Source organism: Mandrillus leucophaeus, unplaced genomic scaffold (genome assembly GCF_000951045.1).
Source record: "Mandrillus leucophaeus isolate KB7577 unplaced genomic scaffold, Mleu.le_1.0 Scaffold109, whole genome shotgun sequence".
In the NCBI taxonomy this organism is placed as follows: Eukaryota; Metazoa; Chordata; class Mammalia; order Primates; family Cercopithecidae; genus Mandrillus; species Mandrillus leucophaeus.
In genome coordinates, this window is record NW_012099098.1 from 2083493 (window position 1) to 2108923 (window position 25431).

The 25431-nt window shown below is 41.4% G+C and overlaps 1 protein-coding gene across 3 annotated transcripts in view; it reads right to left on the reverse strand.

Annotated features, from left to right (window-relative positions):
- The window catches only part of GARNL3 (GTPase activating Rap/RanGAP domain-like 3), a 179250-nt gene that overhangs the window by 74400 nt on the left and 79419 nt on the right, over positions 1–25431 (reverse strand). For all 3 annotated transcript variants that reach the window (XM_011988461.1, XM_011988456.1, XM_011988469.1), the window contains 5 exons: positions 18130–18229; positions 16279–16397; positions 11568–11632; positions 8845–8908; positions 4490–4516 (listed from right to left, as the gene is read on the reverse strand). In XM_011988461.1, the coding sequence (XP_011843851.1) occupies positions 4490–4516; positions 8845–8908; positions 11568–11632; positions 16279–16397; positions 18130–18229 (375 nt within the window). The remainder of the gene's footprint in view (positions 1–4489; positions 4517–8844; positions 8909–11567; positions 11633–16278; positions 16398–18129; positions 18230–25431) is intronic.

Here is a 25431-nt window from a genome sequence, read left to right on the forward strand (position 1 = left end):
CTTTTACAAGCTTTTATAGGGTTGCTCTGAGACTGGCACCATGCTGCCACATCCCTGCTGAGGACCTCTTCTGCTTCAGGGGGAGACTCCAGAAAGACTGGTGTTGCAAGGTCTTGTCAAGTCTTCATCACAAGTTATTAGGGTCAGACAACAGCAAAGTCTGTAAGGCATCAAGGGTTGCATGATGGGGGTCTTTTTAGTACCTGCGCACCCAACGGTGTAGGATCTTCAAGGTAGGGAGATCACGTGTCCAAGTTTGCCAAGACAGCCCTGACTTTTATCTGTTTTATCTGTCGTCCTGATGTTGTTAATAATTACTCTCAAAGGGTCCCAGTTTAAATTATAAATTATATGAATTCCTCCTGCTTCAGGTGGAGGAGATTCCAGAAAGACTGGAAGTACTTGTTAAGTACTTGAACCTACTTTTAGAGCCTCATTTAGGTAATATGGTGTCCAGGACTTCCCAAATTATGTCCATGACTGAAAGTTTTCACCTATCTCCAGAAATCAAGGTATGGCTCTTTATAATGAGTTATTTCATATTTTAGGAGGGGACAGTTTGATTGGGGCAAGTGGACTGTCACAGATAATATTTTAACCAGCTATTCAGAGCTCTTAAGGTCTCAAGGCCAGACCCGGGTCCCTGGAGGAAGGTGCTGCTGGAGGGAATCCACAGGCACTGGGTTTTCTCAGGATGTAAGTCTTGCTCAAACATTCAACATACAGATAAGGTCACATCTGTCATTCCTACTTGGATGGAATTTAAATATTCTAAGTTCTAAATTTTACAAGACAGAACTCAACCTGATTACAAACAAACATGCAGTCACATTCTTGGCAATCAGTAGTATGCTACGAACTATAGTTCTTCTGAGAAAAACAAACTATGAGGGGAAACTAAAGTCCCAATGATTCCAGAAGAATTTTTTGGAACTGAGAAATGATGGCCTTATTCAAAATGAGACACCCCTGGCTCCTTGTCACTCTTGTTTAGGCAACGTCTCCATATTTCTAGGGTTCCACATGTTCCTACACATCTCTCCTCTCTCCATGTGTATTACAGCTTGGGATGCTGTGTTCTCTCATGAGGGTGCCTCTCTATGTAGCAAACAAAACATGGGTTTCAGGACACTGACATCATTTTACCAAAGTGCTAACCTTTCAGGAGCCTCACTAGTATTCTTTATTGGATTCCCTGCCCATCTTTGCAGCTAATAGTTTACCACTAGAATAGGCTGGAATTGGGATAAATGCTCCCAACTTATACCAGTTGAGAAGCAGCAGGATTAAATAGAGTGCCTCACCACACAGCTCTCAGAGAAGCTCTGGAGGATCATGGCCATTGTTCACACTTCAAGATGTCATGACAACTGACTAGTGTTGCCTCAAGCTAATATCCCCTTAGTAAGGAAATAAAATTGAGAAATAAAGAGATCAACTTATTTTTCAAAACTTGGGAGTTTCAAAAAAAGCAGAGGAGGATGCAATGAACAGTGAACAGGCGTTTTTTCAGGGGCTGGAAGTGGTGAGGTCAGGGCAGGGGGAGCGTTCACATTTCCTATTGGTACATTTTCTCTATTGTTTGTTTGTTACAACAAGCATGTGCATGCACTCAGTGGGTGCTCAATAAATATCTGTAGATTAATGAACAGAGTAATTTTGACATATAAAAGCTATATATAATCCCAATTTTATATAAAATGTAACAAACATATATACCAAAATGTTAACAGCAGTCGTCTTTGTGACTGCAGGTGATTTTTTCCTTTTATCTTTTGTGTATTTCTTTATTTTTAAAATTTTTACCAGAAATGTGATTATTTTTACTTTTTGCCTTTTACAAATTACACATGAAATCGATAAATTCTCCTGCAACAAGCATGAACCTAAGATGGACAAAATATGGATAAAAATGTAGTCAGGCATGGTGGTATAAGCCTGTAGTTCCAGCTACTCAGGAGGCTGAGGCGGCAGGATCGCTTGCACCCAGGAGTTGGAAGTCAGCCTGGGCAATATAGCGAGACCCTCTCTTAAAAATAAAAAAAGCAGGCATCTCCCTTTGTCTGCTTTCTGCTGCATCCCACCCCAGTTCCACTATCCTGCTCAAAAGTAACTCCCACCAACAATTTGGGGTGCATCCTTTCAGCCCCTTCTTTGTATTTACATCTACATGTTCAAGAATCAGCTGAGGTGTCGCTGCCTCAGAGAAACCTTCTCTGTTCAGTGTAAAAAACCTACCCCTCACTGCACACCCCACCACTGTGCATTACTTTCTTCACAGCTCTTGGGGTTACTGGTCTTACCATGTCTCTGTTTGTTTGTTTACCTGTGTAGCTTGTCTTACCCCACCAGACTGTGAGCTCCATGAAGAAGGGACCTTGTCTTGCTCATTGATGTATCCCCAATGCCTCAAACAGTGCATGGTACATGCATGGTAGGTGCTCAATAAGTATGTGTTCAATGAATGAATGAATGAATATACATACAAATATCTGTTTATAAAAACATAATTGGGATTATATGTAAATAATGTCCCATAAGTTGCTTTTTTTCAGTAAATACTATGTGGTGGAAATCTTTCCATGCCAATAAGTAAAGGTCTATGTCTTGGTCTATTTGGGCTGCTATAACAAAATACCATAGACTAGGTGGCTTAAAAACAACAGAAATTTATTTCTCACAGTTCTGGAGGCTGGGAGGTCCAAGATCAAGGCAGTAGCAGATTCAGGGTCTGGGGCAGGACCTATTCTGGGTTCACAGATGGCACCTTTTTGCTACATACCCACAAGGTGAAAGGGCGAACAAGCTCCCTTGTTTATAAGGGCACTAATCCCATTCATAAGGGCTCCCTGCTCATGACCTAATCACTTCCCAAGGCCCCACCTTCTAATACCACCACATCGGTAGTCAGGCTTTAACATACGAATTTTGGGGGGGACACAAGCATTCACACCATGGCACTCTATCTCACTCTTTTTTATGAGGGTGCATAGTGTATTATATATTAGTAAGTATATTTATGGGTTTTTGATATGTTTTGATACAGGCATGCAACGTGTAATAATCACATCATGGGGAATGGGGTATCCATCCTCTTAAGCATTTATCCTTTGTGTTACTACCTTATTTTTTCTAATGGCATCATAATATTTCATAATGTATTCATTCAATCAATCAATCAATCACTTGTTCAACCAACAAATGTTTACTCTATACCTTCTATTTTTACTGTTCTAGGATCTTGGAACACAAAATTAAAGAAGTCTCGGCTCTCATGGTGCTTAGAGTCTCTGCTCTCATGGTGCTTTTATTCTCATGGGGGAGACAGATAATAAGCACACAAATGAAAATACCAGCATTAAGAAAAAACAAAGGGGCTAAGGGTGAGAGGCAGGTGTACTGTTCTACACGGAGTGGTCAGGGAAGGTCTCTCTGAGCAGAGGTCCTGATTGAGTGAGGACATCTGGGGGACAAGCATCCCCAGCAGTGGGAACTGTAGGCTCTTTCTGAGGAGATGGAAGAATAAGGAATTCAGTATGGTCAGTGTTTTTCAGTAAACACTGGAGCTGACGACTGGAGAGGTAGAGGGGCCAGATCATGCAGGCTCCAGCAGGCCAAGGTCAGGATCTGGGGCTTCCCTTTGAACAGGACAGGAAGCCTTTAGAGTTTTGAGCAGAGAGATGACCTGATTCTACATGTTTCAATAGGACAATTGGCTACTATCTGGAAACCAGAAGAGAGGGGGAGAGTGGAAGCCAGGAGAAGAGTTAGGAGACTCTGCAGGGCCCAGGCAAGAGAGGATGAGGTGGTATCCCCACACCAGAGTGGTTGTGGTAGAAGTGTTGAGAAGTGTTTGGATTAGGGATATTTTATGAAGAGATGTCACCAGGATGTGCCGATAGCTTAGATATAGGATAAGAGAGAAAGACATGGATTAAGGATTTTTCCAAGTTTGGCCTAAGCAACAAGACAAAAGATATTGCTATTTACTGAGAGGGATAAGATACATAAACCATAATTTATTTACTCCATTGCCTATTAATAATATTTTAGATATTTCCCTATGTTAGTTACATACTTAGAAAATCCAATATATTTATATTTTTAATGGCGGCAACAGGGAATGGCAACATGCAAATAAATTCAGCATTTTGTATATTAAGAGTATCCTAATAAAGCACAAATACCCTACTTTAGTGAAAATTAAAAACTCATTACTCACCCTGATCATAAGCTTAACACAATAAATGTTTCCAAGCAGATTTAAGTAGTTTGATTGTTTTCACAGCTTTATAGTTAGATGCATAGAAAATTCTGAAATATACCTTAAAAATACCTGCCAGTAAGGTCTTCCCATGCAATGTGTACCACTGTGCAAATCTACAGGGAGGTTTGGCTGAAAGCAGAGTCTGGGTTCACAGGGAAAGGAGAAGTATATTTACAAACACGGAGGCAGAGCAGGCGCAAATATTTCCATAGAAATACTCACCTCTTGTTCTTCAAGAACCAGCAAGTCCTGTCAAATAAAGTTTTAAAAGTTACATCCAGGCATGACAGTAATTATTTCATTTTCACTTGCTGTGAAAGCCAAGCTTCGGTTTTCTCACACTGACATTTTGAAAATAATTTTAAAAGTTGGTTATAGGAGCTTTGGGCGGGGAGGAACCAACAACTACGACAAAGGTGGGTGCCAAGAGTCCTGGATCTTTTTCCCCTGTAATACCATCTCGTAAGAGCAGCATGGAGCAGTAAACCTAAACAATCCTTTGAATCCCTGCTGTCGCATTCTTAACTGTGTTTGGGCACAAGTCATTTTATCTATTTGGGTCTCTGCTTCCTTCTCCATGGTCCAAGGATAACATCGGTCTTAACCCCTGTGAAGATCACTGTCAGTGTGTGTAGAAGACCTGGTACACAACAGAGATTTAATCAACCTTAAATTACTTTCCTTTTCATTCTCAGTCGCCCCATATAAAAGTTTGTAAACTTACTACAGGCAAGTCCTATCTTTTCCAGAACTTCTGAAAAAGTAGATTCTGGTTGATAAGCGGACACCAAAGCCAAGGCTCTGACAGGGACCCTGTGGCTGAGCGGAGGGGGAAGGAATGGCCCAAGTGAGTCATGGGGACAGTGCAGAGGCAACGAGGGTCAGGATGGAGGCAGGGAGGCTGGAGGGACCCTCACCCTCCTTCTGGCCCAGGACTCTCTGGGGAAGAGCTGTATCAACTGGAGATGTGGCAATTCTGAAAGAACTGTAAGAGGCACACAAACCTCCATTTTATTTAACAGAAAGCCTCTTTCATTCAGAACTCAGCCATCTTTATTATTTTTGTTTTGTTTTGTTTTTTTAAAGAGACAGGGTCTGGCTCCGTCCCCCAGGCTGGAGCACAGTGGTGCAACCTTGGCTCATTGAGGCCTTGACCTCCCGAACTCAAGCAATCTCCCCACCTCAGCTTCCCAAGTAGCTGGGACTATGGGCGTGTACTATCATACCCAGCTATTTTTTTTGTATTATTTGTAGAGATGGGGTTCCACTATATTGCCCAGACTGGTCTCCAGCTCCTGGGCTCAAGTGATCCTCCTGCCTCAACCTCCCAAAGTGCTGGGATTACAAGCGCAAGCCACCATGCCTGGCTGTATCATTTCTGAATTCTGGGAAAAAATAAAATTATGTTATACATTTTTTACATTGGGACTTTATGTTTGCATGTCACTGTATATGTCATTACAAAATTCTCTCTTTCCATGATCTTTCTCAACACCTTGTGGTTTTTATTAATTTTTTTATTTTTAGTTTTTATGGGTACATCAGTAGGTGTATATCTCTATATCTCTCTCTCTCTCTCTCTCTCTCTCTCTCTCTCTTCTCTCTCTCTCTATGGGGGGTGCAGTTTAATTGTTCCTGAATCACAGATGGAGGAATTGGATCTCCAGTTAAGGTCATGTGGCCTGTAAGTGTCAGCTCTGAATTTCATGCCCAGTCCTTTTAACACCCAGGCTAGTGCTCCTTCCATGCTAACTGTGGTGAATAAGAAAAGGGTCACACCTCTCAGCTTCTCAATTGCCACTAGCCCTGCAAGCATTAGGACTGGGATGTTTTGCAACCAGTCCCTGGCCTGGTAATACAGGCTGCTCCTCAGTGGGCTAGGCTGAAGGAATCAGAGCCTTGCAACAGGAGTTCCGGTTGAGCTCAGGGCTAGAGTCTCAACACTCAGCTGTAGAGGCAGGAGGGATGTCATAGGCTGTCAGGTTACATTTATTTTGGATTACATTTGTTCAGAAGCGAATAGTCTTGCAATTTGCCCTGGTTTGCCAATGTCCCACTTAACATGATTCAGATTTTTAAAATATTCTTGTTCCTGAATTTGTGAGCATTGGAAGTCCCCTTTTTGCTGCTTTCTAGTGTGTAATTTTAGCCCAGAAGGTATAATTTTGGCCAGTAATGGTGTTTCTTAATACAGTCCTACTGGCATTGCTTTTGATGTATGCATGATTCTAATCATTAGTTTGAGGCTGACACTGATTTTTTTTCATATATATGAGATTTGGGAGAGTGATTTTACATACACTTTTTAAACCTAGAAATGTTTTAAAAATCAAATTAAGTTCTACCGGTTTTTATAAAATACCTGGTCATTTAGGAAACATATCACAACTACTGGGAAACAAACTTGATGGGTAGGAGTGGGAAGAAACACACAGATACTCTGATTTCTCTATCCATTTAAAGCTAGCTTAATCACACATTGCTTCTGGATTTTGGTCAAGGAAAATGTCACTACACTGCAGCCAGAAACAGACAAATAACATTTAAAAACAGCACCAGCCACCTTCCCTCTTTGTGGAAAGATGCCTTCTTTATAACACAATTGGTTTACTTTCTGTTTACTCTCTGGCTCCTACCATTTTTAAGAACTCTTTCCTCTCTACCTAAAGCCTGTTGCTCAACTGTTCCTAAGAGAAATCTACAGAAATGTGATGACAGCCTTCACCCTGCATCTCTGAGCCTCACACACATGTGCAAATTCACACACACATGCACACTCACACACACAGAGGACAAGGGGAAAGTTCACAAATGGTTTCTTTTGTTAAGGGGAAAAGAGCCAAAACACAAATATAGGAAAGCATAAAAGTACCTTTTGTTTGGTAAAAACAGGCACAGAGTTGTGATATAAATAGGCAGAATGCTGCTATATCTTTTTTTTTTTTTTTTCTTTTCCTCTTCTAGAGAAATTAGACAGGGATGACTGAGCAGAGATGAGCTCTGCTGAGGGAACTGGCTCAGTAGCAAGAGGCAGAAAGAAGTGTCACAGAGCTGGCTCTGTGGGTTTGGGGGCTCAGTGTCTGGGAAGCAGAGTTAGTGTGGGGGATAAGACTAAGGCTTAAAGAAGGATTAAGAATAATGACCTGTGTGAGTGAAGTCATAAGAGCACACGGGTACTCACATATTTATAATTCTAGTTTGTTTTAAAATTTGCTGTAAAGTATCACTTGTAATAAACCTGGATGGCTTAAAGTCGCTTACAGTTTAACCTAACATACCCATTTTTGCCTGAGTTCTGTCTGAGGTTGAGGCTGGGTGTAAATACTATTTTAAAAATTACATCAAAACAAAAGATATGGGAATTCACAACTCTCTATATTTGGGGTAAGCCGAGAGTCAATAACCTTATTTTAAAAGCTAACCGTATTTTAAAGGTATGCAAGCAAAAATTGTTCATGTTCCAATCAATCCTCCTCTTACTATTTACGTAAAAGCAAATTTGAACATGATGCTTCCTGCTTAAAGGTTCTACTGGCTCCCTGCTGCCTCTTGGATAGAATTCTAGCCTGCCTCTTCAGCCTTTTCCCTTGTCACCCATCCCTGGCGTACCCAACTACTTCAATCTCAGCTTCACACATGACGGGCACACTATTAGTGACGGCTGTGTTTGTAAGTTTCAAAGCTAAATTGGTTATAACTACAAGACAAAAGTTTGGTTGACATTATTCTGATAAACCATCACCTAAATTATGACTAAATTTTTTTCACTCCCAAGGCAGACTGTTTTCCCTAAGAAAACAGGGATGGCTTTCTGGATACCTTTTATCCTTGATGGTACCCAGTACAGTCTACTACATGAGTAAGAGCTCAATCAACCATGTTTTGATTTATTAATTTTTAAAAAATCTCTTTAATATTCCCTAACATTCCGGGCTGGGTGTGGTGGCTCACGGCCTGTAATCCCAGCACTTTGGGAGCCTGAGGTGGGTGGATCACCCGAGGTCAGGAGTTTGAGACCAGCCTGGCCAACATGGTAAAACTCTGTCTCTACTAAATTAGTTGGGCATGGAGGTGGGCACTTGTAATCCCAGCTACTTGAGAGGCTGAGGCAGGAGAATCATTTGAACCCGGGAGGTGGAAGTTGTGGTGAGCCGAGATCGCATCATTGCACTCCAGCCTGGGCCACAGAGCGAAACCCTGTCTCAAATTTTAAAAAAAATTTCTTTAACATTCCACACAATTCTATATTACTCAGTAAAAAGGGTGGCTTTTAAGCCAATAAGATTTTTCTGAATGTACACCCTATTGGTCCGTGGACCGAGGACAACTCTGCGGTTCTCAGGAGTGGCTATGCATCAGAATCACTTGAGGAACTTCTGAAAAACACAGATACCCAGGCCCTACCCTACACCCATCAAATCAGAACCTTAGGTGTGAGGTTCTACTATGATGATTTTTTAAGTTGCACAGGCGATTTCGCTTTGTATCCTAGGCTTAGGATTACTGATGACCTGTCAGCTCTATTCTAACACTGTAATCAATTTTGTATCATTATGAAGTATAAAATTTTCTGTTACCTTTTGTATTTCAGGATGAAAAATTTCCCTGGGGCCTTTCTCAAATTTGTCCAGATTCATGGCACTGAAATAGAATGGACAGGATGAGCTGCAGCATGCTGGAAACTTAAATAATATAGAGCAAGACTTGGTTCTTCAGAGAAGCTAAAAAGTAGCCTCTAGAAAAATCACAGCTGTTTTCCCTAAAGGGCCTGACACGCACTCAGAAGATACAAATCAACAAATGAGTGATCAATGAACAAACAGATGAAGGTAACCAACACCACATGTACTTGACTTATATAACTGGCTCCTGGTGACACTCATAAGAGAAGGAGAGAGAAATCAGGAACATCTGTTTCAGGTAACCTTGGCTACTCTTCCAGATTCTTATTTTTATTTACTAAAAGTGATGAATGTAATTAAGCTTTAACTGAAATTTCTATGCCACATAGGGCAAAAGACCATCCTTAACAAGACTTTTTACAATGTTTTACTTTGGACAAGCAACGTAAATTCCCTTGAACCTAAGTTCCTATAGAGGTAAAACAAGGAGATTGAAATAGATGATCTCTAGAGTTCCTTTCAGCTAATATTCCAATATTTATAAGTGAAAATTAAAAATAATAACAAACTTCTAGAGTACTTACAACACACCAGACACTGTGATAAATGCTTTTCATGAATTGTCTCATTTAGTTCTTATGAGGCAAGTAATATTTTAGCCCCATTTTAAAGATGAGGAAATTGAAACTCAGAAGTTAAATAACAGGATAAAAATCTGGTAAAGAGCAGAGCCAGGACTTGAATCCAGGCTTATGTGACTCCATAGTATTTGTACTTTAATTTCCTTTTAAGTTTTCGAGTTCTCATTCTTGTAACAAAAGAAGACAAAATCTTTTCTTCTGCTGGCAGCAACTATAGAATGTGTAGTTTGTCATATCTTTACAATCTTGCTGTACCTTGCTCTGGCTACGAGGGTGTACTGAAAAGCTAAGCCTTGCTCATACAACTAAATGAAATTGTAACAAAACGAAAGGCCTAGTTTTTAAACAGAGAAGAAAGGAGCTAGAGTAAACTTCTTTTTAGAAAAAAGAATTCACAGAAATCTTAAACTGGTACAATTTAAGGTATTACTCTCCAAGCAAATTAAGATTTATAGTTTCTTGAAAGCAGCAGGATATTTCTGTGCTCAGGAAAAATGTTAGCTTCTTGGTGGAGAGGCTTAACTCAGGCTTTAGAACTGCTCAGAAGAAAAATCAGAAGGCACAGAGCAGACAGGAAGAGGTCTGCAATCTGGAGACCAAATTAAGCTTGAAAGTGGGATATAACGTTTTTCACTTCTTAATCTTGGTGCCTTTTTTTTTTTTTTTTTTTTCTTTTTGAGATGGAGTCTTACTCTGTCACCCAGGTGGGAGTGCAATGGAGTGGTCTCGGCTCACTGCAACCTCCACCTCCTGGGTTCAAGCAATTCTCTCACTTCAGCCTCCCGAGTAGCTGAGACTACAGGTGTGTACCACCCCACCTGGCTAATTTTTGTATTTTAGTAGAGACAGGTTTCATTATGTTGGTCAGGCTGGTCTTGAACTCCTGACCTCATGATCCCCCTGCCTCGGCCTCCCAAAGTGCTGGGATTACAGGTGTGCGCCACTGAGCCTGGCCTTGGTGCCTTTTAATCAGCCAGATGCAATCCCCAACAGATACAGTCAAGTTTGTCGCTGTAAGAGCCATTTTGGTAAGGATGAGTTGTAGCTATTACGTGTCACCTGGGAACACTGGAAACACATCTACCACCAGGTAGCTGCAGATGAATAGAGAGGAAATCACCAGGGCTATGAGGTAAGCTTTGTCCTTCACACAATAGGGCATTAGTGGTTAAACAGCCCAAGCTCTGGAGTCACAGGACTCCAGCTCTTGATTTACCAGCTCTGAGCTCTTCGTCAGATCCCTTCACCTCTCTGAGGCTCCAATTCCTGATAAGTGGAGTGGAGATAATAATAGATCTACTGTGTGGAGCTAGTTTAAAGATTGATTCAGAGAACATTCATAAAGCATTCAGCACAGTGCCTGACAAACAGAAGCTACCATTACTATGATGTAACATCTTAGCTGGTAACAAAGCCACAGGCTGGATCCAAGTGGTGGCAATCCCTAGGGGAGGCTGCCACCTAAGATAAGAGAGAGATGAGAGGGAGGTGGGAGGGTGGGGGCACAAGAGGCAGCTGAGCAGGCAGCAGCCAGATGTTCCATCCATTTAACGTTCTGTCTGGCGAAGAATAAGTACATTCTTTGCTGACATCTGGGTTTCTATTTCAAGGTGGAAAAAATGGAAGGAAAAATATTACTTGATTATCTTTATAAAACTAAAGTATCTGAGTGCGTGCAAGAAAAAAGAAGCTGGCAACTAATGTAGTATGGAGAGATGTCTAAGAGCAACGCTCAAAATCAGTTGGACCTGGACTCAGGCCTTGGTTCCACTACACACTTGCTTTGTGATCTTGGCTTTCTCTCTCTGAACCTCTATTTCCTCATCTATAAAATGGGCACAGTCACAGCACCTGCCCTACAGGGTTGCTGAGATGATGACATGAGGTGATGCATGTCATGCCAAGTGCTTAGCAAAACGTCTCACACACAGTCAAGGCTCAAGACAATGGAAAGTTAACATCAGAATGATTACAGGAAAAAACAGTGTATAAAGGGCTCCAAATCCACGCATAGGCTTTCTACCCATTAGGACTCACCTTAAGATGGACTTCACAGAAAGAGTTTTTGTGGGACTGTAGGGAAGGCATATTTTCTGGGTACCCTGGAAAAGTCCAAACATCAAATCAGTGACAAGTTCTACAACTTCCTTCTCCAAAAGAGCCCCTCTGGCCATTCAAAAGAAACCCATGCCCAGTCTTTCTCCTTTCTCCTCAAGGGGCATGTATATGAATAAACACATTCTATGACTGAAAACAATCTTGCTCAGGTTTGATAGCGACTTCCAGGCTGTCTCCACCCCAACATGTATGGATTTCAGCGTGGCCTTCAACATACAGGTCTTCAGTGTCTTAGGTATTATGGAGAGCACCTGAGCCATCTGAACCAGATGAGAAGGGAATTTGTTTTTCTGTTTTTTTTTGTTTTTGTTTTTTTTTTTTCTTTTTTTTTTTCTGGAGACAGAGTCTGGCTCTGTCACTTAGGCTGGAATGCAGTGGTGCGCTCTCCACTCACTGCAACCTCCGCCTCCTGGGTTCAAGTGATTCTCCTGCCTCAGCCTCCCAAGTAGCTGGGATTACAGGCATGTGCCACCACACCCAGCTAATTTTTAGTAGAGACGGGGTTTTGCCATGTTGGCCAGGCTGGTCTCAAACTCCTGACCTCAGGTGATCTGCCTGTCTCAGCCTCCCAAAGTGCCGGGATTACAGGCATGAGCCACTGTGCCTGGCTGGGAATTCAGTCTGTAAGCCAAGCATCAAATAAGCCTCAAAGACCATAAGACAACAGTCTCCACATGTTCAATGGGACCCAAAAATAATGTCTCCCAGTCAAAAACTTTTGGAACTAGAAATCTCCTGAATCTTTCAGAGAGGTTTTCATAATGCATGCTTTTATATTTATCTGTGTTTTCTTATTTAAAGTCTCTTTTCTCCTAAATGAGTACCAACTATGACTCATTCATAGGAATACTCAATGAATATATTTTGACTAAAAAGGGAAAGAAGAATTGCCTAACTGATTCAGTCTCACATCCACACCACCCGGAACAGATGAGTGCTATTCTCTTCCTAATCGTCTAAGAAGAGGTGACATAGATTTAGAATCCACAAAGGTTTCACACTACACAGCTAGCAAACGGGATTATCATATACTGTACATTTAAAACTTTCTTCCTGATTTTGACTAGTAATAAAATTGTCATCACAAACGGCTAGAGGAGGGTAAGAACGTTTCTTTTAGGGAACAGGCAAAGAAATGTGATTTTTCTTGTGCTATTGGGATATACCTGCCAATTCATCTGTCCAAGCTCTGAACAATAGCAAGGGAGAGAAGTTCTTTGAACTTTCCAAGCCCACGGTCTCTTTGCATAAACAAAACTTTTATGCCTACACCCTTGGAGGCCTGCTACTCTCACCCCTCTCCAGGCCAGGGAGGAGGATGTCTTTGGAGCTGAGGATGAGAAGCTGCACTAGAGAGAGCCCTTCTTATGCGTTCTCCATTAGCCATGGAAACTGGGCTGAGCTTTTCTTTTTGTAGTTTGTGTTACAGAGATTAAATTTCTTTCCAATATTATAGAGGAATATTAAGATAGAAATGCATGTTTTCTGATTCTACAGATCCTTCCCATTGAAACCCGAGTTCTTCTGGGGCTTTGCTTTTTAACTGGCCCCAGCCTACACTGCATCCCCTGTCTAGGAGATTGTCTTGAATCTGCCCCTCTAGCTCAGATCCTACCTTGTCTACCTTTTCTTCTTACCCAACACATCAAAGGCAGTTTTATTTTTATTTTTATTTTGTAGTAGGCAGGGTCTCACTATGTTGCCCAGGCTGGTCTCAAACTCCTGGTCTCATGTAATCCTTCTGCTTTGACTTCCCAAAGTGCTGGAGTTATAGGCATGAGCCACCATGCCCAGCCCAAAGGCTTTAAAGAGAAGCCAAGGGCAGCTCAGGGGAAATGTGTGGCACAGCAGAGGGCTCTAGTGCTGCACTGTGTGACAGTGACACCTTCGTGAGCTGCCTATGTGGGTGTGAAACCCAAGGCTCCTGGGATTGTGGGTTTGTGTTTTTCTTCACCACAAACTGGTAAAACTCTTCCTATCTCCTCCCTTTTGTAGCTTCCAGAGTCAACGTTCAAGAAAAATGGTTCTGTGTTCAGTGGAAATACCAAATGCTCAGATAGAGTCAAGTGCATGTACATATCAGGCAACACTCAGTGAGCACAGTCAGGATGCAGAAGTGCAGGTCGAAGATTACCCTGTAACAGGTGTGTGTGTGCAGGTGTGTGTCTACATGGACGGATGTCTAGAAGCCTGTTGCAGTGATTATCTCTGAGTAGTTGAATTCTTTTCACTTGCTATATTGTTTGGATGGAATTTTTACAATAAATACAAATCATTTTTCGTATTTTATTTGTGTGAGCCATTTCTGTATATTTAGAAGAAACACAGTAGAGATATGCAAGACTGCATAGAGTTATATGTTTAGCTAGTTGTTTTCTCCTTCCTCCCTCCCTCTCCCTCTTCCTTTCTTTCCTTCCTTCCTTCCTTCTTTCCTTCTTTCTTTCCCTTCTTCCCTTCTTCTCTCTCTTTCCTTCCTTCCTTTTCTTTTCTCTTCCTCTCTCTCTCTCTGATTTTGTAGCAACAGGGTCTTGCTCTATTGCCCAGGCTGGAGTGCAGTGGTGCAATCATAGCTCACTGCAGCCTTGAACTCCTGGACTCAAGCCACCCTCCTGCCTTACCTTCCCAAGGACCTGGGACTACAGGTGTAAGCCCCCATGCATGGCTAAGTTTTTATTTTATTTTTTGTAGAGACAGGGTTTTGCTATGTTGCCCAGGGTGGTCTTGAACTTCTGCGCTCAAGTGCTCCTCCCACCTTGACCTCCCAAAATGTTGGGATTACAGGCATGAGCCACTGTGCCGGGCCTAGCTAGTTTTATAACTGCTTTATAACCTAGAAGATATGTGCTGGCAGTTGGGAGTGCGAGGGCTGAGTCACATACTTCTGTGGACTTCCCATAGCCTCTAGCACTAGTTTTAGGCCAAGAGGGGCTTAATAACTGACCCCTTGTGCCAATGCTCACTTTTGATTTCTCAGTTCCTCCCTCCCTTCAGCACTTCCATCAACGACTGGGAACCCTCTCGCTGTCTTTGACACATAACTGAAGGCCAAGGGAAGAGGTGTCGGGTGAAGGCACTGGCACTTCTCATCATGCCCTACCCCTATGCTGCCTTCACAGCAGTCCTGGGGTTTAAATTCCACCTCCTTGACTTCTCTAATACCAGGTACGAGTAACCCTTGTTTGTCTCGCATTTGTTGCTACGTCTACCTGGAACACTCCCTGATTCCCCTTCTACTCGTCAAATGACTGGCTTCCTTCCATCCTTCAGGCTTCTGTTTGCTGGGTGCCGCCTCAGGAGGCTTTCCCTAAACTGTCTCATCTAAGCAGGGCTCCTGCAGCACGCTCTGTCATTCTCTGTCTTCAGAGTGCTTATCACAACTTATAATATCATACAGACAGTATCTTTGGAAATTAAAATAAGCAAATGTTCCCCCTGTATTTGTCTCATTCTGTCTCCCCTCATACATGGCAGTCATCTCGGTGAGGATGTGATTGCTACTTCCTGGAGGAAGAAGATAGACACTGAGAAAGTCCACTCCAGGAAGGTGGAAGAAGAGGGAAACCCACCCTCTCCTGCCTTGAAGGGAGGGAGGGAGAGGGAGGGCGAAGGAGGGGTGGGAGGGAGGAAGGACCGGGGGAAGGAAGGAGAGAAGGATGGAAGGAAGGAAGGTCGGCCAAGAGGTAGATGCCAGGGTCCTTGATGCCCCCATGCCAAGGACAGGCTTTGAAGGCATTGTGGGATGCTGTAAATCTGTCAAGGGAAGACCTGGAGGCACTTGAGAGCATTTGAATCAGAGGCCCCTTCCCGGGCATGGCCTTGCACAGGAATCTTAAGTCCAAGCAGCACCTGGTTTGAACTTGGTGAAGGGTAGCAACTCAGTGGCTGCAAGTGTTAATGACCAGAAGTATGACACACACAGGCCTATGGCAACGGTCCTGCCTCCTCACATCTGACCTATGGTTCATAGACGATGTGCCCCAGGAGGGGATGGAGAGCTTCTGAGAGATTCAGAGACTAGCGGAGACCTGGGATCAGGACAAGGAGTGACTTTACAACAAGAGGCAAATAGTTGGCACCATGGGTTTCAGGGGCAGATGCTTTCCAATGACCCAACAGAGCCAGAGGAATCAATTATATTTCCGTGGTCACAAGTTCAGAGGTTGGATTAGTCACTCCACAATGGAAATCAGACAGAACTCAGAGCGCCCATGTGGATCCACGGTTCTCTTTTGCGACCATTAGGTCTCATAAGCCCCCTCCCATGTGCACAAATACCAACCGCAAGAGGAGCAGGAGGTGGCAAAAAAATTGGAAAGGCTTGATTCTTTGCCCAAAAGAGACAGAGTCATCTCAAAGAAAATATTTAAACCAGAAGAGACTAGAATGCTGTAATTGGCAAGCATAAAATAAATGGTTTTTTTTTTTTTTTTTTTTTTAAAGGCCAGGAAACAGTCTCCTGGTGCAGAAAATAAGGTGCTTTGGGCAAAGGCACTGTCAACTTCTCAGAGGTGAATCACAAGAAGACTATGAGGCATGCCCTGGAAGAAACTGGCACACAGTTCCCCATCACAGGGGTTATCTCCTGAAACTGATGCATAAATTTTGCATCAAGTACGAGCCATATACTTACTGTTTTTCTCCAAAGAATTGCACGGTATTGAGGAACACGTTGATTATTTTGGTCAGAAAGGGTCACAGACAAGAAGAAAGGGCTCTTCTCTGCATCATTTCCAATGTAGTTCTGATGGACTGGAAAAGAAAGGTTTAGAGCAGTGAGAATGCAACTGATCCTGCCAGTCACAGATGGTAGAGGACACTGCAGGTGGTGTCCAGCCCTTCCCACATGCTCAGGGAACAGTAATCCCAAAGCCAGCTTGGGATGGACCTGATCTCTCTCGGGGGATCATGCATTCTTCTTCCCCTTGCTTGTGACTGGTTCAGGAATGAACATGTGATCAAATTCTGGCCAATGAGACGGGAGGAGAAATCTGCCACGGGGCTTTTAGAGAGGCTTCCTCACTTCTAAATACTGCCTTCTTCTTCCTCTGGACTGGTGGAGTCTAGAAGTGATGCCTGGAATTGCTGAAACCATCCTGTGACCCTGAACCTGGCCAGCCCAAGTGCCAAGTTGCCACACTAAGGATGCAGAAGCAGAAAAAGGGAAAAGGCCTGGGTCCTTGACATTACTGGGCCTCTGAATCCCCCAACCCCAGGGCTTGCCCTGCCTCTGGGTTTTTTGTTATATCCTTTACTATTTGTGCCAGTTTGAGTCAGGTTTTCTGTTACTGCACCTGAAGGCATCCAAACTCATGGCACCATTTTTCTCTAAAGTCCTCACTGCTCTGAGCACTACTTACAAGCATTTGGGAAGATGACGGCTTTCCTGCTGATTTCCTTTTTTTAAAAATAAATGCTTCTATATCCCCCACACACCAATAAATTTTGCCTGGCCAAAAAAAGGAACTTCTTACAATAATACAGAGTCAGATTTCTTTAAAGGCATCATTTAGGTCTGCTCACTCTCATTTTGTCATTCAAGCATCATATCTACAAATGAATACATTAGCCTGAGAAAAAATTTCTCTAACTCATTTTGAATCCCAAAATAGTGATTATTCTTCCATTCCCCAAATCTTTTGTAATTAGCCACACTCCTGTTTTCCACCTTTCTGTATATTTTCACTTGAGCCCTTCGCTTTAAATGTACATAGCTATTAATGACTGAGCTGTTAGTATATGTCAGGCACTGGGCTTAGTGTTATTCCTGCATCTCACTGAAACTTCCATTCAGACCTATTAGATATGCACTCGTAATATCTCCACTTTACAGAAAGGAAAATCGCGTCTCAGAGAAATGGAGAGTAGCCAGTGTAAGGTCCTTTGATTAATAATGGCAGGATCAGGATCCAAACCCATATCATGAGTGTCTTTGCCACTGTATCCCCATTGCTCTGCACATTGCCTGGCATGGAGTAGGTGATAAATACTTGTCATGGTTGAATGTATGAATGATGCCAGAGTCTACAGTCTAATGTCTCTCTAGTGCTATACAGGCCCTGGAGCTCAGGGAACCAGTTATCTCCCTCATTGCCTTGAACTAAGTATTCAAAACCCAATACAGACAGGGCAATTGCCTTGTTAAGTCTAAAGTTGTCTTTCCACCCTGGAAAATTCGTCTTATCTCTCAAATCACTTTTTCAGATGATCTAATCTCCTTTAGCTCTCCAGGAATAAAAATGCCTGTCCATAAAAAAAGGAAACTATGAGCAAAAACTCTTAGGGCTGAGACTCTGAATAGGGCTGAGACTCTGAATTGGATCTTTTAATCTACAAAGCTTACTACTGACCTTGAAGTGAAATGCCCTGATGTTAGTGTTTCTAAAATGGCTAGTTTCATTCATATAGGATACCAGAAATTATACTAACACTAACTTCCATTTTGAATACCCTTTCTTCCCTACCACCACAATAGCATAATTACCTTGTCCCAAAAAATATTTGAAATACCATCTGGTGTGGTATTCCGGGTTCTCTAAGTGCACGTCTGTTCTTCGCCAAGTACCAGGCAGAGCAGTTGCATTCTGTAATGGAACAAAGTTGTGACATTAAGAGGCTTATTCAGAAAGAAAACATGAAGCTGGCAATGAACCAGAGGCCAAAGAACCAGAAAAATCATTGTTAAAAGCATATACCCAAGGGCTGTGGCTGCATGTTCTGATTCGAAAAGACACCCTGTCTAAATTCACATCGTGGAAGCATCCAGGAGGCCTTTGGGGTGTAGGAAAAATAACCAGTGAACCAGTGAGTTCAGCTGTTCCTAAAACGGGTACCAAGTACCTCTCCTTTCTGGGCTGAAAGTTCCACAATATTTGGGAGTTGGTGCCCCCTAGAGGAACCCCCTTCTTTTTGTTACCCCTGTAATAGGCACAATTCATCTAGAATCCATCCATGTTTTGGTATTTTTTTTGTTTTTTTTTTTCCCCACGCATATACATATGTATTTTTCTTAATAAGATGAAATTATATTGAATATATTAAATATATTTTGTGGCTTGCTTTGACAATAACTTTTTTACATGTCAATAAATATAATCCTATGTTATTGGCTCTATACCCTTTTATTTATATAGACATAACTAATAATACTGGACAATTAGGCTGCTTCCAATTTTTTTGTTATTGTAAATAACATTTATCATCTTCTAATTCCACGTTTGCATACTTACTTGTTCAATTATTTCTTTAGGATAATTCTTAGAAGTTAAATTGCTTTGTCAAAGGGTATGTACATTGTCGGGGGTCTGCAACACAATGCCAATCTGACATCTAGAAGGACTGACACAAAATTATAGTTCCACCAGCAATGGCTGAGGGTGCCATCTTCCCTATACTGTCAACATTGCCTCTTTACAATTTAATGGCAAAATGTAATCTCAACGTTGTTTTTATTTGTGTTTCTTTGTATACTTATTTATTTATTTTTTTTGAGACGGAGTCTCACTCTGTTGCCCAGGCTGGAGTGCAGTGGTGCCATTTTGGCTCACTGCAACCTCCGCCTCCTGGGTTCAAGTGATTTGCCTGTCTCAGCCTCCTGAGTAGCAGGGATCACAGGCGAATGCCACCTTGCCTGGCTAATTTTTCTATTTTTAGTAGAGATGGAGTTTCACCATGTTGGCCAGGCTGGTCTCTAACTCCTGGCCTCAAGTGATCCTTGACTTCTCAAAGTGCTGGGATTACAGGCGTGAGCTACCACACCTGGCCTGTATGCCATTTAGATTGTAGCTTTTCTTCATATTTTTATTGGTCATTTATAATTATTTTGTGGGTTACCTGTTTATGTCCTTTGCCAGTTTTCTGATTACTGTATTCTTTTGTGAAATCTTTGAAACAGATTGCAAATAATTTCTTCTGATCAAATTTTTGCTTTTAAACTTGTTCTATGCTATTTTTGGCCACATAGATGTTTTAAAATGTTTGCATAAGCAAATTTTTCATTTTTTTCCCTTTATGGCTTTTGCCTAATTAGTATCAAAAAGTCCTCCATCCCAGCATTAATGAAACTGTTTACCTCTATATTCTTTTAGATGTTTCATTTTTATAGTTCATTCCTTATCATTTATTTTGATGTATGCTCTGAGGTAAGGACCAATTTTCCCCAAATCATTTGTCAATTAACTCAGTTCTACTTATTGAACACTCTATCATTCTCAATCCTTATAAGGCATTAAATTACTGTTTACAATAAATGTCTGAAACTTGCATGGTATCGGCTGAGACTGTGTTGGATGTCAGTTTTCCTGCATGACTGATGTCACTCTATTGCAGCTTTGTTGACATCTCCATTGTGCCACATATGTAAGACAGACTACTGAAACATGCTCTCTGACTTTGACATGCCTCTAGCAATTTACCAGATGTCTGTGGTCAGTTTCTTTATCATGCTGAAGATGTTTCCTTCAATTAGAAGTTTACAAAGAGGCTTTTCTCAGGAACGAAAATTAAATTTACCAAAAGCTTTTTTCGGGGGCAACTATTGAGAGAACAGGTTAAATGGAGGGAATCATAGTATATAATGTAACGAATGAATCACGAATATAGTAATAGCTCTTCTGGCATTGAAAAGTTCTTAATTTCTGGAATGCACCCTACTAGGTCATGGTATATTATTCTTTTAATAGACTGCTTGACATTAACAAATGATTTATGTATCATATTTGTTTGTGTGATAGATCTATAGGCTTCCTTTCTGTTTGTGTTTCTGTCATGCTTTCAGGGTTATGTTACCTTACAAAATGAAATGGGAAGCTTTCTGTCCTTGTCATTGCTCTGGAAATACTGACATGCATTGAGAGAGTGCTAAATGCCAAGTATTAGGCTAAGTATTTTATATGCATTATCTCCAGAACCACCCATCAACCTTATGAGATAGATTCTATTTTATCCCCCTACTTTCAGATGAGGAAATTGAGACTGAGAGAGTTTAAACATGTTGCCCAACGTTACAGAAATAATAAGTAGTGGAGCTGGAACCGAAACCAGTTCCAATTCCAGAGGTTTCTTCTTTTTTCTTTTTTTTATCTTAACCATTACATCTTCTTCTGTGTCCTTTTTTATGTCCTGCCTTTTAAGCCTATTAAGGAGTAAAAACGTAGGTGAAAATTTTAGTATTATTTTGCTTTTATCAGATTTTCTGGAATTTAAAAAAACTAGCTATTGCTACATACATATACATTTTTATTTGGAAATAATTTTAAATTTATATAAAAGCTGAAAGAATAAAAGCAGTGTAAAAAAGCATGTTTGCCTTTTACTTACCAGATTTGTCTACAGTTAATGTTTTACCCTACTGGCTCATTTGTTCACACCACCCCACACATACAAACATACACACATATACAATATTTTTTCTGAACCATTTAAGATTCAGATGTAAAAGAATAGCCTTCATCCCTAAATACTTCAATGTGTATTTCGCAAGAGTAGGGCTATGTTCTTACATAATCACAGTAGAGCTTTATCAACTTTTCTAAGTTTAACATTGATACCATCTGTATTCCAATGTTGTCAATTGAGTCAACAATGTCATTTTAAGCATTTTCTCTCTTCAGTACAGGATCATTTCATTGTTTCTTTAGACTCCCTTCATCTGCAACATTTCCACAGACTCTTTGTCTTTATGACATTGACATTTTTTTTGGCTGTCACTAGTTTTTTTTCTTTCCAATTTGTATTTTAGGCTGAAGGGGGTGCATGTGCAGGCTTGGTACATGGGCAAATTGTGTGTTGCAGTGGTTTAGTCAACAGATAATTTTGTCACCCAGGTAATCAGCATAACACCCAATACGTAATTTTTCAGTCCTTACCTTCCACCCCCGTAGGCCCCAGTGTCTATAGTTCCCTTCTTCGTGTCTGACATCGACATTTTTGAAGAATGCAGCATCTCCCCTCCTCATTCTGGGTTTGTCTGATGTTTCCCCAGTTAGATTCAGGGTAGGCAGACTTGGCTGGAATACCATGTAAGTGAGGTTTGTCCTCAGCTTATGATATTTCAAAATACCCATCTGTTCCTCAGTGTTGATGTTAATTTTGATCACCTATTCAAGATATCACCTCTTAGTTTTGACCTTTTGGTGAAAGCATATCATTGGACTTTGTTCCTTGTAGGATTTTTGCATGATTCAGTATCAACAGTTATTTACTTTATAACCATGAACTACTGGCAGTCTTCAGGCCTTTCCACTATGCCACTGCAGGGCATGCAGCGATGGCATGACCCACCAGCCCGCCTCAGGCATCAGCTGACCAGACACAGGGGGAGTCCAGCCAAGGAAGCTGGCCTCAGCCAGACTCCACAGTGGTTGGTATCATGGTCCCACGGCCTCAGATCCTAGAAAGCTAGAGCAGAGCCTAGAGAGTAAACTCTTTTTTTAAAAATTTTTTTTATTTTTTGGATTTTAAAAAAACTTTTATTTCCTTGATACATTAAAAACTTGTTAGCCTTATTAGAAAATAAAGATTAAACAAAAATCACCTGTATTTTCAAATTAACATTTTCATGTATTGTTTCACAATTTTCATTTGCATATATAAAGATCATACTATGCATCCTATTTGGTATCACATTTTCCCACTATGATTATTAATAAATACGTATTTATATCATAACAACTCCATGTATTTACCACATAATTGCACATTATTGTGCTTGATCAGTTGCCTATCAGTTATTTTTCTTTGTTCTACTAAAAGCAACACTGTCATGAACGTCTTTCTCTCTCGCCTAGAGAGTAAACTCTTAAGCTGTCATCAGGACATTTAAACCTCTGGGGCCTCCAAGAGATGCGTGGATGGCACAGAGAAGTTTCTTTTAGGTAGCAGCAACAGATCTTAGTTCTGTGCTTCTCAAATTTGTTAAAATGTGCACTCTTGGGCCCATTGTAAACTTCTTCCTTAAGATCTCTATGAATGGGGCACCAGTATCTGTTTTACAAGTGGTTCTGATGAAAACTGAACTTTGAGAAACAATGCTCTACGCCAGTTCTAAAAGAATCCAGCACAGAAAGGGGGGTATAAACTTGGATGGGGCAAAACAAATATAACTTTATTTTCCCTAACTTCGAACTAAAATTTAGTGTTTCATTCAGTTATGAATACATGCAAAAAAACTATAGAATGGACAGTCCTGGTAACCATGCTGACAAAAAAAAAATCAAAGACATTTTCAAAATTCATTATAGTGATTGCAGATATTTCAAAATACTGTTTACACTCTTCACTCTTCAAAATTACAGTATTTATGAGGCCTGCTGCTAGATTTATTATTTAATGTATTTTAATTAATGTATTTATTTTTTACTGAGACGGAGTCTTGCTTTGTTGCCTAGGCTGGAGTGCAGTGGTGTGATCTCGGCTCACTGAAACCTCTGCTTCCGAGGTTCAAGCAATTCTACTACCTCAGCCTCCCGAGTAGACAGGATTACAGATGTGTGTCACCACACCAGCTAATTTTTTTTTTTTTTGAGACAGAGTCTTGCTCTGTGACCCAGGCTGATCTCGGCTCACTGCAAGCTCTGCCTCCTGCGTTCACGTCATTCTCCTGCCTCAGCCTCCCAAGTAGCTGGGACTACAGGTGCCCACCACCACGCCCGGCTAATTTTTTGTATTTTTAGTAGAGATGGGGTTTCACCGTGTTAGCCAGGATGATCTCGATCTCCTAACCTCGTGATCCACCCACCTTGGCCTCCCAAAGTGCTGGGATTACAGGTGTGAGTCACTGCGCCCGGCCACACCTGACTAATTTTTGTATTTTGAGTAGAGACGGGGTTTTGGTCTCGAATTCCTGACCTCAAGTCATCCGTACACCTCAGCCTCCCAAAGTGTTGGGATTACAGGCATGAGCCACCACATCCAGCCTACTTAATGTATTTTAAAATCATATTTATTACTGTATCATAAATTAGGTTTCAAAAATCCTGTCGATAATTATTTCAATAAACTGTTTTCCTTCGTAATTCTATGTATTTAATTTCATGTCTTCTGAAAAGGGGTCTACAGGTTTTACCAGATTTCCAAAGGGATTCAAAGGCATGGAAAATGACCTACAAACTCTAGGCTTCCAAAGCACTTGCATCTGTCTGCCTCCCAGAGATCAGAACACTGCCGAGTGCAGAATGGAACACCACAGGGAGGCGCAAGGCACTGCTCAGCATCTCAGAGGGAGAGATGGGACTCCAGAGGCAGTGGCATGCTGAGTACCAACTGTCAATGTGAGGAGTTTTCTTTAATGATGAAAATTCACTGGGCTGGGCATAGTGGCTCACGCCTATAATCCCAGCATTTTGAGAGGCCGAGTTCGGAGGATCACTTGAGGCCAGGAGCTCAAGACTAGCCTGGGTAACACAGTTAGATCCTGTCTTTACAAAAAAATAAAAAATAAAAAAATAAAAAGTAGCCAGGTATGGTGGTGTGTGCCTGTAGTCCCAGCTACTTAGAAGGCTGAGGTGGGAGGATCACTTGAACCCAGAAGGCTGAGGCTGCAGTGAACTATGATAGTGATACTGCACTCCAGCCTGGGCAACAGAACAAGATCCCGTTTCTAAAAAAAAAAAAAAAAAAAAAAATTAAATTAAAAATTAAAATATATTAAAATAAAAGTTACCTATTTCGCTTTTCTCTTCACTGAATACTTAACCAAAACACAGGGGAAATAACCCAACTCCAAAAATGTTGTGAGTCTCGCAGAGCAAGACACTTCCCATCCCTTGCTAAAACCACATTTGATGTGTTGTAAAGACAAAAATACATGCAGGAACTGACAAAAGCAACGGAGACTAGGCAACAAAAAAACAACAAAAAAATCCTGCTTTTCCCGGGACCCTGAAGAAGAACTCTGAACACAAGCTCCAGGTTCTGATGATGTGTAGAACTAGCAGACAGTAAAGTGCACAAAGAAGTGTACAGCCGAAGATTTTTTTTTACATTTATACACCCTCATAACCATTACCTAGATCAATACAGAAAATATTTTCAGTATTCCAGAAGGCTCCCTTGTTCATTTCCCCAGTCATTACTCAAGCACATGCCAAAAGAGAACCACTGTCCTAACTTCTATCATGGTGGATTACCTGCTCTTGAGGGTTACGGAAATGAAATCATATGATGTGTATTCGAGTCAGGCTTTTTATCCTTTGTCATTTGGTCTGCGACATTCGCCCGTGTCACTGGTGTGGCAGTGGTTCGCTCTTTCTCACAGCCATGTAGTAGTCCACCGGATGAATACTACAATTTATGCATTAATTCTTCCACTGATGGACATTGGAATTGTTTCCGGTTTTTGGCTATTAATAATAAAGCCACTGGACGGGCTCAGTGGCTCACAACTGTAATCCCAGCATTTTGGGAGGCCGAGGTGGGTGGATCTCCTGAGGTCAGGAGTTTGAGACCAGTCTGGCCAACAGAGCTAAACCCTGTCTATACAAAAAATACAAAAAATTAGCCGGGTATGGTGGCGCATGCCTGTAGTCCCAGCTACTTGGGAGGCTGAAGCACGAGAATCACTGGAACCCGGGAGACAGAGGTTGCAGTGAGCCAAGATCACACCACTGTACCCCAGCCTGGGTGACAGAGCAAGACTCTGTCTCAAAAAAAAAAAAGAAAAAAAAAAAAAAAGAATAAAGCCACTATGACCATTACTGTGTCTGTCTTTTGGTGGATACAAGCAGTCATTTCTGTTGGGTATACATCCAGGGACACAGACGATGCGTGTGTTCAGTTTCAGTAGATA